At 32.7% G+C, this 14,816-nt stretch overlaps 1 protein-coding gene across 1 annotated transcript in view; it reads right to left on the reverse strand.

The window, feature by feature from the left end:
- Nucleotides 1–417: 417 nt before the first annotated feature.
- Nucleotides 418–14,816, reverse strand: part of LOC127701138 (protein sel-1 homolog 3-like) — a 247,608-nt gene continuing 233,209 nt past the window's right edge. The window contains exons 21-23 of the mRNA XM_052204939.1: nt 11,410–11,537; nt 6,254–6,356; nt 418–814 (exon numbers count right to left, since the gene is read on the reverse strand). Of these exons, the coding sequence (XP_052060899.1) occupies nt 740–814; nt 6,254–6,356; nt 11,410–11,537 (306 nt within the window). The 3' untranslated portion in view covers nt 418–739. The remainder of the gene's footprint in view (nt 815–6,253; nt 6,357–11,409; nt 11,538–14,816) is intronic.

The following is a 14,816-nucleotide window of genomic DNA, read 5'->3' on the forward strand; positions in this document are numbered from 1 at the left end:
TGGATTTCCTAATTATTGGTAAATAATTCAGAATATGTCGCATATAACGTTTCTGTTTTTTTTTGGAAACAGATGATTTTAAAGAAGCTACAACACAATTTTAAATGAAAACAGAAAAACCTAAAACTAAAACCCACGACAACAATTCATTGAATTAAGAAAGAGGAAGAAGATGAACTCACAAGTCCATGATAAACTGACAACGCCATGGCAGAAAAAAAACGACCAGAAGACAGACAGCAGTATACAAAACACAACACAGAAAAAACTAAAGACTGAGCAACACGAACCCCATAAAAACCGGTTCCATCAAAACCGGGGTGATCTCAGGTGCTCAGAGGTGCTCCACATGTCATGTGACACTCGTAACTAACTTTGACATATCATTGAAACAAAATGAATTTCATGCAGGCAAAATTATCGAAAGAAATTTAATTTAAAATATTCATCTCAATTCCATAGACAAAATCATGTTTTCACCACAGAAACTAAATACTTTTCTCTTTTTACACCAAGCAAGTCTTCAACGATTGACTTTGGAACGCCAGCAATCTGTTTTATGATACTATATTGTATTATAAATATAATACAGCATTGGCGATATGCCTTTGAAACCTAGAATTTAGCACACTAGTGATATAATAAGATTTAGAAAGACATTCTAATAAAATTAAGTAGAGAAAGCCTAAATCTGTGAACAGTTAATTTGTTATATCGTCGTTCTAAATAATGCCCTAGTTTATCCATTCATATGGCGATAGATCATTACCATACTAATAATAACGATGACTGAGACTACTACAAATCCAACAACCTGAAAAATATAAAATTAGTTAAATTCATATACATTGTAGATACATGTCTAAAATCTGTACAAAATACACTAGCGAAACTAAACCGATGTAAACTCGATTATAGATAAACAACCGTGAAAATGCATTGGTTTTTTTACACAGCATCGCAGACAGATTGAACTAGTATGACTGACGTGAAACTATCTTGTTTCAAAATTCTGGATCTTTCAGTTTATACATATTTAGAATCGACTTATATTGTTCTCCTTTTTTCGTGGTTTTGGTTGCTGTTTCTTTGACATATTCCTCTAGTTATTCTCATGCTTATAAGCATACAATGTGGATGCACTACCCGGACTCACAGGTACGAGACGAGATTTTTCAAAATATATGTATACATACTGAATACACTTAACAAGGTCAACAAATTGCTTCTTCCAAAATTATTACGGGTGATAGTTCCGAGTAAAAATTTACATAAACAGTTGAACCTTCTAGTACTTTACACTGTTCAACAACCCTCACATCGATTTCATCATTCCAAATTGGACCAATCAGATGTCTTAATTCATTTCATTCATTCATATGACGTTTGAAATCGTCTTTAAAATTAGCATGCCTTTTTATGACACATTGAAAAATCCCCAATTACGTACATAAACGGTAACTTGATTAAACATAGCTTGAATGGTCAGGACATACATTGTATGTTGTAAAAACATAGGATTTTTCTTAATTTATTTCTTTTGTGCGTTCACGTGCAACAGACTTTTTCTAGAAATCCTTTGCTTCTCATATAAAATGGGCACCAAAAGTTGCCTCCCGTACACCACTGATTGAACTTTTAGTACACGATATTCCCTAAAAAAAATTAAATCGGTTTTCTCCCTTTTAAAATAGTTTAGGTCTTTATTCAAATTATAAGTACTAGGCCAATTTTTCATCGGATAAGAGTTATACAAAGGTAAACAAAGTAAATTCCATCCATATTACGTACATATAAAACTATTTATGTCATTACTTCTCTGAAATAAAGAGAAATAAACAGAAATAGTTGATTAGGCTATGCTATGTCTTGATTTATGTAACTATGAATATACATTTTTTTTTTGGTTTTTGTGTCTTGATGTTTGACTTCATTTTTATTGAGACATTCTACAGAGTCAACGGAGAGAGTTGTGAGGTCTACTTAAAAGAATGAAAAGATATTTCAGGTAACTTTAGGCAGATCGTTTCAAAAATGGATACATTTCTCTGTTTGTACCCGAAAATAAACTTGAATATATCATATTTCTAGGTAAATATGCACTCGAGCTTTACAATAAATTTGCAGTGCAAGACCGGGACGAAATATTCTTATCTTTAATTTTTGAAACCCGGAGACTGCAGCAACTTTGTGTAGGGACTGTCTGTAACTGAAATTAGTTGGCTGGTACAAATTGGGTCAGTGATGTACACCATTCTACCAGCTGCTCAAACTCTAACAAGATACAAATCGGCGTCTTGTATGACCCAAATGCAGAGTTAAATCTGTGCATGGTGATCCCATTGTTCAGTGAAGTCGGGGTTAACTAGATATGCTTCCTTTGTGAAACTTTATCAATCCGATAAATCATTCAGACAACAACTTCTTCGATACGTCTACTTCATGAAAGCTCATATCAACCAGCTAGACAATCTTTTGAATATGGAAAGAGAATGGAGATAGCTCTTTAGTTCCAATATATTTTGAAGGTTCATTATTCTCTGAATTTTTACAATACCTTGTTTGCACATGCAAAGGCAAAACTGTGATTGTAGCACATCTTATGTATTCTACGAACATAATTTGCCATGAACAAACATGTGTTGCTCTCAGAATGATAATGATTCCTGACAGCTTAATTATCAAACTATTTTTAGGATATTACTACAATTGGGATATACCGGGGTAGTTTATTACATACTATTACATTTCTAGGAATATCATTGGTTAAAAGCAAACACGTGAAGACCCTGTATATTAAATATGGGGTTAGTGGGCGTGTTTTATTTTGATATACGGTTAGTAGCAGTGTTACGTCCCTTTATAAAAACAACATGACGTTGATAAAAAATCTGAAACGTTTCACCCAAACAACAGATGCAGAAATTGTCGATGAACAACTTACAATAAATGCAGAAAACACATTAAAGCTAACAAGTTGTTTTTGCTGGCATTTATTTTTGTATAGACCAGTAGGTTCTTAGTATTGAAGACTTGATCACTAGGCCACTAGTCTAAATGCCACATGTTAAGATAGTCGCTAATATACATTCGTGACACAGTGTGCTAGTGACCGAATACGATATACATGGGGTCAGTAAATTCCATATGGGGTTCGAGCTTCGCTGTCACCCCATATATAATTTAGTGACCCCCATATATATATCGTATTAGGTCACTAAACTCGGTGTAACTAATAGTATTAATGCTCAACATTCTATATTTTATACTGCCAGTGGCCAGGACTTAACACTGTTGGGTTAGAGCTCTCTCTCTAAAAAAGAAAAGAAAAAAAACCCTGCATGTAGACTTGACATGGTTGTCGGATTTTCAAACTTGAGACTTTTTTGCATCCAATATTGTTCAAGTATTTCCTACCATAGTGTCAGGTACACATCAAGGTCAGCATTCCGTTTTCTAATCAATGGAAATGTACATTGAAGGTCAAGTGTTACAGGAATACATGTACCAAGACAGCTACAATTGTACGATATCTTATCTATTTTTCTGCGATAAATTTATCATCTGTGAATGATCGTTGATTATTGTGAATCCAATACCTATCGGGCTTTCCAATCGGTTTAAGTCAAGAATTTGCAATATATGCTATCTTTGTGGCGTTTTATAAAATGGGATCAAAGCTTTTTAATATGCTTTTATTCCTGCAATTGACATATTTAAATAAAATCGTCATACATTATCCTATATATGCTGTCGACTTTTACTTATGAAGACTAGTATTATTGTTTACATTTTTGTTTTGGGTTTAAATAACCATAATCAGCTTGGATGGGGGTGTATATTACTGTACACATTTCCTCTTTGTTATTCATTGGATGTTCACCAAATTTTCCCGATGATGTCTATTTTTGTTGTCAAATATTAATGCATATCCAAAACTAAGTTTTGAATATTTTGGTTACAAATTTTCGTTGATGAAGATAGGTTTTGTCATTTTCTAGTTTTGGGCTCGTAGTTAATGTTAATTTACCCGCAATGTTTCTAATATAAGCATTTTTTGTATTAATACGGTAAATGTCATAAGTCAGTTGCATGATGGAACAGACACACTATGCCATCAAGTCACAGTTAAGGTTATTAAAAAATCTTAAAGACTTTATTCTTGGCGTCAGTGCTCTAAATCAATAAGAACTAAGCATCGTTTTTATATCTATAATTATAAAGCAGATGCCACTCAAATAAACATCCATCAAGCGGCAACCCCCCCCCTCCCCCCCCCAAAAAAAAAAGGAAAAAAAAGAAAAGAGAAGTCAAATGCAAAACAGGTCAACATGCATTCTGCATCAATACAAACTTGACAAATGTTTATACAATATATCAAGCTCTTAAACTCCAGAGTGTGGAAAAAATATATATTTGATTGAACCAATAGAAGATCTGTCAGCTCCCATAATGAACACAGTAATTGGTATCAACCTTTAACAAGCGCATTGGTAACATTCCTACTAAAAACAAAACGCAATGATTCAACAGTATGCTTAATTTTAACAGCTTTTTAATACGCAAAGAAAGTTTTTAAGGACAATTATTTAAATTTGTAATTAAACGAATACTGTTACCATTAACACCTTAGTATGAGTTACCAATTGTGTTAAATTACTGCAAGGAGAATATTACTATTACAATAAATCCTTTTTTTTTTACATTATACAGTTTAACCAATTTATGAAATGTGTAACTTATGTTGTAAAACGTTACAGTAACAGAAGTAATATACCTTTCATAGAAATTTGAGGTTAACGGTAAAGACGTGCATTTCAACAAGAATATTCGCCTGAACTTTAATTTTACCGATTGTGTCATCTCCCAAATGTGACATTTTGACTTAGTGTGGATTTGCATGGTGGGTGATGAAGGCATGGCAGGACACGCTTGCCTTGTCGACGCACTCGGTTTCGCTCCTTTTGGAGTTATTCGACTCACTTATTTGTTTGTTATCTTGATTGTATATTCTTAAGAATTAATTCCTTCATGTCATGCTCTATGCTCATTTTAACATGGGTAGGCATTATATTTGTTGATATTTTACACTGAGCGTTAGCGAGGTTTAAGATATGGTCAAATATAATGCCTTACCAAGTTTAAATGAGCATAGAGCATGACATGAAGGAATTAATTCGATTCTAATAGGACAAATACGGTATTTTTATAGGTCGAAGCGTACGAAAATACTCTAGAATTGTTACGCTGTTCCCGTTTCCTCCCCATGAAGTATTTACATTACATTTTCATATTTTATCAGATTAAAAGCTAATAGCAGGGTAAATATATGATATTTAAATAACAATGTTTAATAAAATTTTATGTAAGCAGCTAATATATATATATTCTATTAGGATAAACATGAAAATAACGAGAATATAAACAGTAAGTTTGTGCGCATGTGTCAAACATATTTAGTGCTAATTAGAATACGGCTTTATTAACGAACCTAAATAAGGACGTCATATTAGAATAGAGGTTTTGAACATCGGTAAACTACTGTTGCCTAAATGTCATGCCGATAAGATGAATAATTTGTTATTTATTGGTGCATGCTGCATTTAATCATGGTTCGGCATGATAGGGATTTTTCGAGAAAAAAAATCAACTCGAATTTAACCGCTGTATCATATTGTAGTGCATTATACTATTTTTTTCTACAACTATTGAAATGACAAAACTTGAGAGTGTAAATGACAAAACGTGAGAGTAATGTTTAAACTAACAAGTATTTTAAAGATAAAATATGCATATCGTGTTTAACATATTTACGCATTTACCTACTTTTGATTGGAATGGCATGTCGAATTCAGGCATTCTTTTTCAAAATCGACCTACATATTCCTTATACAATTCATTCATATCATTTGTAAAATTTGATATCAAATTAGAGCATGACAGTCCTTACAGCACTACTTTTCGTATTGTGACCATATTTTACATGGACACATTTTATGGCACATTCCATTTCGAACTCAGTATTAAAATGTAAGCCAGACCTTCAGTTATTTTACACGTACAACAGACTAAATTACATTAAAAATATTGGACGACACTCATGGTCGATTGATATTGGTGTTAAAACTAGTTCATATAAATTTTAATTAATCTCGTTAACAAAACGAAGCATTAAAATAGAACGAACAGACCCATTCTCTTCCCGGGACATATCACTCCTTATTGCAGTGGGGAACTAGACTTAAAACGTTACCTGTAAAATGAATTTGTATTTCAACCACAGTTCTAAAATCAAAATTCTATACAACGCAACGGTACATGGTATATAGGCTTCTGTATGTTTCGATTCCTGACACCTGTAAAATAATTTAAATAAATGAACAAATACTTATATATGTGATATCATACAAGGAATTTCTTTAACATCTTCACAACATGTGTATTTTTTATGGATTAAAAACATTTTGGATCTAGTGATTATCTTATAAAAGTTATTTCAGATCACATGTTGTGCAAATTGAAATGGTAGTCATGCAATATATGTTAACCCACTTAAAAGTTAAAGTACGTGGGCTATCATTCGTCAACAGGCAGTGTTTCCCAACTGGGATGATTTAAATGATTCATTATATTGTAAAGTGTCAGTCAGTAGAATAAGTTATTGTTCTAAAACTAAGATTGCCAAAAAAAATGATATAAGACGACTTTGTCTGTTTTTTTAGCCCTTTTTTGTTTTGATGTTCTTTAATGTTTAAGGCCTTTTGATAACCAAAATTTTGATGATAAACGTAAATGATGTTTTTTTTTTTTTGGAAAACACACGTCTTACACTCTGAAATAGATATCATAAGTTTCCATATTGCTAACATTTTGATGGACTGTCAGTCCCGGATAGTATTACCGATCATACATCAATATTGCAACCTTTTAGTTTACACATTATGCATTTAAAGAGAGACAACGCGGTGTTTGAATTTAAATTAAAATCATGATAAAAGAAATTACCCCCGAAAACAATAGCTATCAACAACCCAGGTTACTTATATAAGGTGTAATTCAGAATGTACACTTACCAACCATATGCATGATAATTAATGTCGAAATGAAAAGAAAATATTGTTTTACAAAAGTGTTATTAGTAGATTATTTCACAAACTCTGTGTCAACATGTCGCAAAAATGGACGCAGGTGTGTATATAATATTGTTTAAAGCTAATATTTTAATATTACAATACTATAATATATTATGACATTAATTTTGGTGGACAAGACACATGTTTGCATCAGGCATATTAGTTTTTAACATACTTTTCATCAATATTATGGTCCAACTGTACTTTATAGAACTCTTCTCAATATGAACCATACTCGAACTATACTAAAAGTGCTCATGGGTAAACGATGCAAATGGCGGCAACACAATACAATAACTATTCAATCACGTGAAACATAGTTATAATCGACAGAAACATAACCTTCATCGACCAAGTATGACTGTACTGTTACATAAACCCGAATGAATCTCTTCTAGGGTTGATATAGACCCAGGTCATGCTGATTGAAAACTCCAATTTAGGGTTAAATACAAGTTAGTACTGCCAAGTTTAAATTATACACAAGGTAAGACAAATCATATGTAAAAACTCGTCAATAAAACCAGGCTTTCAATTTGGTACACCAAACGCACGTTTTCTCTATACATAACTTATCTTATCAATGACGTTCGAAACAAAACATTGGCACGGTACGGCAAAATCAAATTGAGTAATCATTAAAAACCGAAGATTGCGAAAAGTTATGCCAAAACCGGCTATGTTTTGGGGTAGAAAACCATAGTTTTGCGAATAATTCAACATTTTATAATCAGTAAATTTACAGAAAAACCCATATAAATGCCAACTACGGTTCTGTTGATTCCCTACTGTTACTACAGAAGAGACGAGACCGGGAGGAAATAACAACTATATAACAACGTAAGAGGTACAGAAAATGCAACAATCAAGACTTCAAGCAAATGAGGTGTCACTACATGGCAAAGAGTTGAATACTCAAAATTATTTGATAGCTAATCATCCAGCTTAAGAATGGTATATGTTAGTAAAATCTTAACTGAAAAAAAGGTTCTAAATCATAGAATATTTCACTCAGATTTGTCCCATACCTTAGGCACCGACCATTCATCTTTCATAGGTGTTACAAGGTAGATGTTTTTTTCTCTCTCTGGAGACAAACATACAAATATATATTTTGTAAAGTCTAAAAATTCAGGATTAAGAATGTTTTTAAATCAATTTCATTTTAATAATTGTTTTTATTAATTTCGATAAAAATAACATTTTTTTATCACTTCCATTCTCCAACAATTTAAAAGGTATATGATCAATTTTCCATGAATTTATTTCATAATATAGTACTTATTTCAAAAGTCCTCCAATCTTGACTAAAACCCACAGAATCCGATTCAAATGTTTACTGTAAGGTTTAACAACGTTTTAGTGTACTTCCAAATGTTTTACTTGAGAGTTATAAATCTTAAATATTATTCAATACTGAAGTTTTAGTAGATTTCGGTAAAAATGAGCAATTACTAGTATCAAAAAACTGTCTAGAAGGACATTTTTAACCCAAACCAAAAGTCATTACATTAAATGCCTTTCTTACACAATTTGATTTATTTTGGTTAAAGTCTTACTTATATGCAAAATTTTAAATTTGCATTTTTTTCGTTAACGGTCAGCAATTTAGCAAGGCAAAATTCCCATAGCTCCCTTCATACATCCCGATACCAGGTGATGTATTTGTAAAATGTAACGTTCAATGTTATTTATATAAGCATGCACGAACAAAGAAATCAAATTAAAAATAAAAGCATCAACATGGACGAGTGTAAAAATAATGAGCACTTTTCGGAATTTACATGAGCGAGAATGAGACATATGAGAAGGACGAAATTATATAACTACCCTCTATAATCTTTGATTTTGTTGATAACACATGATGTTTTAAAAATTGAAATGATCCTAAATATTAAGCAATAAGCAAATGAAATATTACTGATATTATTGTTACTTAATTTAATGATTCCTAATCTTTCCATTTTCAATCAGTTTGAACTAAGAAATATGTCTCCTAAGTGCAAAACTCTGTTCCTTTTACGGGGTTGGCGCTTCAATTGGTCCTGTATGATTTTATCGGCTCTCCTACGTTTATATCAAATCTTGGATTTTCAAATATGATGGCCCGAGCATCACTGAAGAGATGTTGCAGTAGATTTGGTATTACTAACAAAGTATCGATACCTCTGCTGATGGACTGTTTGTCTCCGAGGTTTGAACTAGCCCTGTAGTCAGTACTAATGTACTGTCAGGAAAATACGAATATTGTTTTATTGAAATTTACTGTTATAAAACTTTGGAACTGAGGGATGTATCTCCTTCGTACATAGCTGTGTATCCTTGTGCACGATTGACTTTACTATTGGTCCTGTTTGGTTTTATTGGCTTTTCAGTGTTTGGATTTTCAAATATCTTTGCCACGAGCATCCTTGCAGTGACATTGATTGTCAAAATGCACACATAAGGCAGTTAATATGGCACCGTAAATGAGCGCCGTGAATTTTATTTCGGGAAATATTGCAACGTTTAGTACGAGTTCCGATGACAACTTTTGAATGAAGCAACCAAAGATATTTCGTCAGGGCGATGATAACTTTTAAAATGTAAGTCTGACATCGAACATGAGTAAAGCATGAGGATATTTTCCATAGCAAAACATGGCTATCTCCCAGAACAGTAAATTGTAACCCAACTTGTGTTGAACTAGAAAAAAATGGTGGTCTTTGTTCCATTGAAATATCCGTAGCCAAAACTGTCCTTACAAGACCCCTGTTTCAACTTGAAAGGAAATTGATTAAAACTAAGAGGAAGAGGATTCAAGTGTGTATAATAGCATGAAAGTCAGCACATTAATGGATGGCCAGGATTTACCTGTCAATGGCTAACCATCCAGGTCTAGGGGGTGGCTGATTACGTTCAATAACAGTGTTGAACATTTTGAAAAGTTAGACTTATAAGTTTATATTTTAAGTCTATTTCTAACTTTTGTGACTTGGAACTTTTCTTCCCCTTCCCAATATCTTCCGTTTAAATAAGTTTTATTTTTTTGTAACAAAGGAAACTTAAGTTACCTACCAAAACAACCATTTTTTTTTTTAATTTGTGCTTTCCTGTTGTGGGTGGATCGAGAAACGCGATATGGACGCAAAATTTTATAGTATTATTTTCAATTTGTATACCCTTGTATTTATATTTTACCTTATTTGTTCTTTATCAAGAAAGTGTTATATGTCATTATGTTTTACTATACTGTACTATCAACTACAAAATATTTTTTTGCGTCTTTGTTATAGATTTAGTATTACTTTTGTTTGAATTTTTGCAAATCAGTTGTGTTGTATATTTAAAACGATTATTTACACAATTATGGCTGCTTGATCCCTATTATTTTCACGTTAACCAATTATATTTGTTGTTTGGGTTGTTCATACAATTATGGCGATATAACGGAACTACAAAATACTAAAAACATGTTAAATTGTTCTTCTCCATTGTAACAAAGTTGTATTTCGTCTTAACAGTATTTAAGTCCCTTTTGTTGTATTTTTTTAACCTTCTTTCTTTGTTATGTAAATATTTATTTATTCATGTTCCAAATCGTTTTAAAGGAAACGGATTAATATAAGCTATGTGCTTGTTTCAGAATCCCACTTTTATACTGTATTTTTGTATGTTGATGATGTAATGATGAAGAATAAATATGTTTAAATAAACGGAACTATAAACAACTGTGATGCAAGTGGGAAGTTTAGCTTGCCTGAACCAAGTCAGAAATAGGAAATTTGTTTCCAATCGTTCTTTTGGTTTATACAGTCGGGCGTTTGGTTTTGTCAGGTTTTATGGACGTCCCCTTCACTTTGGAGTTCGGTATTTTTGTTAAAACATTTTTAGTAACAGCGACCATAACCTTTAATATTTGATTCCTTAATCGATAGGCTGCGTTTCTGTCCAAGTATTTTCAATCAACATTAATCAAACAAAACTTACTCAAGTTATCCTGTGGAAATAAATGTACATTGGTTCATTGATATTTAGACATACACTATTCCTTTCCTATTTTTTTATCTTTCTAAGTTAATCCAAAATTCATCAATTTTACTCTAACTTATATCCGTAAAATTTTTGTTTTGGACCTCGCGACGGACTGACAGAGTAAACACTTTATGCTCCTGAATGTTTTTTACCGGTTAGCAGAATAAGCATACATATAAATATGACAGTAAGCCCCTTCTATATATTATTCAATAATATTGTATAAGAGACCAGGAAAAAAAAATAGGTAAATCAATTATACCTTGTATAAAGTGATTTTAGAAGCCGGTTTCTTTGCGTTCTGTCCTTAAGAGGTATATTTAGTTTTATCCACAAGTCGTCCGTTAGCTTTGAGTCTTCTTCTATCATAAAACCAAGGTTAAAAAGTGCCTGTAAAGATACACACATTTATGTTATAGTCATATGAAACGAGTTTTTGGTGATGATAATGTTAATGAAATTCTTGAACCAATTAATGCATGTGCATATACTAGCCTAAGTCTTCCATGCAGGTTTGTTTAAGTTTATACTAATCGACAACGTATTATCGAGAACAGATATTTCATTCTGCGATTGTTGATCGAAAACTTGCTTCTAATTAACTTTCTGGTTTTGGTGCTAAAGTTTACCAATCGCGAACCTGAGAAACACAAACACGAAATCATTGACCTCTTGTATAATACGTCAGGTGATAGAGTGAGGTTTAATTGTTTTTTTTTACATTACCATTTGATACATAAAGTATGCCATAACAGGTAAATGATTGGGTGTATTATTTTTTTTCTTTTAGAATCAGATAATACTAACTTTTTGCACGTTTGTTTACTTCTCTTCAATCACGGTGTTTTCCTTCGCACTTGCGCTGTGTGATTGTCGAATTTATACGAGAGACAGATTGGTTAAGGTCACTGCATACTGAAAAGCTGTGGGTCAATTGAATACGGGAAGACAATAATTCAAAAGCAATACATTTCTGAAGATTAGGATAAAATAAAGGTTTTTTTTTTACAAAAGAAAGTTTATGTACACGTGTTTAAAAGTAAAACTTTGTAGTTCAAGTATATGCAACACATTCATCGCATATTTAAATTTGAAGGATCATATGACTTTAATTTTATTCTGGATCATATGACTTTAATTTTATTCTGTCATTTCAATTATATTAGTCATCGGTTATCATATTTAAGTTAAACAAGAGTGCACACGCTGAAATGTCTCGCCTGCTTTACCGATAATGATTGAATTTATATTGAAATTATTAGTTAAAGGGTTTTCTACACTTATCACATGAACTTAACATAATCAATGATCCAGGTAAATGAGACCAAGGTCAGATGAACCCTACCAGACAGTCATGTATACCTCGAGCAGATTGTTTTTCTTTAATTGTTTAACATTTCATACCGATATAACATGTTACTTTTATTATTCTTCCCTTAGTTTATTTATTTTGTATTTACATTGTATCATAGGTCAAATTTATTTGTTCAGTGTATGTTCAATGGTGTTAAAGTGTCCTTTGATTGAGTTAAGCTATTTCAGTTGATATTTTATAGTGTGTCTTTCTATGTTGTGATGTTACACTATTGTTTCAGAAAAAGGGTGAAGGTTTGGTACCATTAAAACGTTTAAACCCGCTGTATTTGTTTGCACCTGTCCTAAGTCAGGAATCTGATATTCAGTAGTTGTCGTTTGTTGATGTGGTTCATAAGTGTTTCTCGTTTCTCGTTTTTTATATAGATTAGACCGTTGGTTTTCCCGTTTGAATGGTTTTACACTAGTAATTTTGGGGGCCCTTTATAGCTTACTGTTCGGTGTGAGCCAAGGCTCCGTGTTGAAGACCGTACTGTGACCTATAATGGTTTACTTTTATAAATTTTGACTTGGATGGAGAGTTGTCTCATTGGCACTCATACCACATCTTCTTATATCTACTTACAATTATTCCATACACCAAATATAGTTTGTGACGCGACTCCTAGGTGTCGTCGGAGAGGCTGTCGCCATTACAGTCGTAAAAAAATTATATACAAGCTAAAAATCTATTTCCAAGACCGCCAATAATTGCTTAACTTAATCACAAGAATGCGAAGCCGTACTTGACCTCAAAATTTTAAGTGTACTGCTGGCCAGGTGTCGTGCCCTAAAAATCACGAAACTGATACTTTACACCCGGGACATAATATAATGACTAAAATATACTTATCCCAGGTTTCATATCGATTATAATAACTTGGTAATCATAATTGATTATTATAGTAAATAAAATACATTGGGCTTAGGTACCTGGTGAGGATGTACGGCCTTCCCGGGTCGAATGGGATATCAAAAACACCAGGTGCAATTTTATCAAATCATAGAAGTTTCTGTGGTCAGACCTTTAATCAGACAGTCATAAAATTCGACAATCCTCAAGTCCGACGGTCCTATAATCCAACAGCCGAAGCGCGGTTACTTGTCTCTGAAAAAATATACCTATAGACATGATGATTGTAACCGATTTGAATATACTTTTTCACAGAGACGAGAGTTTTGTGCTTGTGGTTCGACGAACGTATACTGCTCAAAATTGAGAGACTTTTTTTCGTCCTATTTTTGTCTCCATACACATGAATTGCGCTATGCTATCGATGCGTCGGGCCATATGTAGATTTATCTTTTCGATTAAAATGGGCTTAAGAAGTTTTGAACTTTTGCAGAAAGTTAGCTCGATCGCCCAGGAAAACATACCACTATTAGTATGCATAGTATAACATCATGTTCCCGTGCTTAACATAAATGAATGGCATTTAACCACAAAAAGACGCCAAAGTGTAAATTCTGATCGATGATTAGTTGTGTTTTACAAGCCTCATTAAGTGTTTTGCCAACCCTCCTCCCCACCACAAAAGAAAAAAAAAACAAAAAAAAAAACAGCGGTCTCGTATATTTTCATCCTGAATCTGACTCTTATATAGATCCCCGGTGTATATAATACAGTGAAATACAGCATTACATTAGGGATTTTATATCGGACCGTCGGACTACTGGACTATCGGAATTTCGGGGTGTCGGATTATAGCCGTACGCTTCCGAAATTTCTAGTATATTATTTTAATACCAAGACCTTTGAAAAATCCTTTCTGATATATGAATTTGTAAGGTTTTCAGCAAGAACTGGCATCCAAGAATAAGATGATTTACAAGCTTAATGAAATATGAAAGAGACGTCCCAATTAACCAAATATCAAACTAAGTGTTAACCTCATCAGTACGAGCAACAGCTGATCTGCAATATCGAGTTGAACATTAAATTCGTGTAGCAATTCCACTAAAGTAAAGAAAACTTCCTTTGGTACACAAGTAAACAATAAGGCGGCAATGTTAATCATGCTGACGTCTTCCCCCTTTTATTTAATTTTGAACTCCTTTCTCCTCTGTTAACAATATTTTTGTCGGAGTTGTGTGTAGTCTGAATGTCAGTATTTTGCAGTCTAAAGATAGTCGTCATGAATTAAAAAGTTATTCTCTTCATACTGGGTTAATTTGCTTACAATTACAGGATAAGCTTCGTTAAAACTACACGTAGACTCGGGATAGGTTACATAAGTTCCTTCATAATATAAGTTCCAAGTGGAAGAAATATTTTGTAATATTATTCCCATTGGAACAAATATTACAGAATTTGTT

The sequence above is a fragment of the Mytilus californianus genome, unplaced genomic scaffold, assembly GCF_021869535.1.
Source record: "Mytilus californianus isolate M0D057914Y unplaced genomic scaffold, xbMytCali1.0.p SCAF_5, whole genome shotgun sequence".
In the NCBI taxonomy this organism is placed as follows: Eukaryota; Metazoa; Mollusca; class Bivalvia; order Mytilida; family Mytilidae; genus Mytilus; species Mytilus californianus.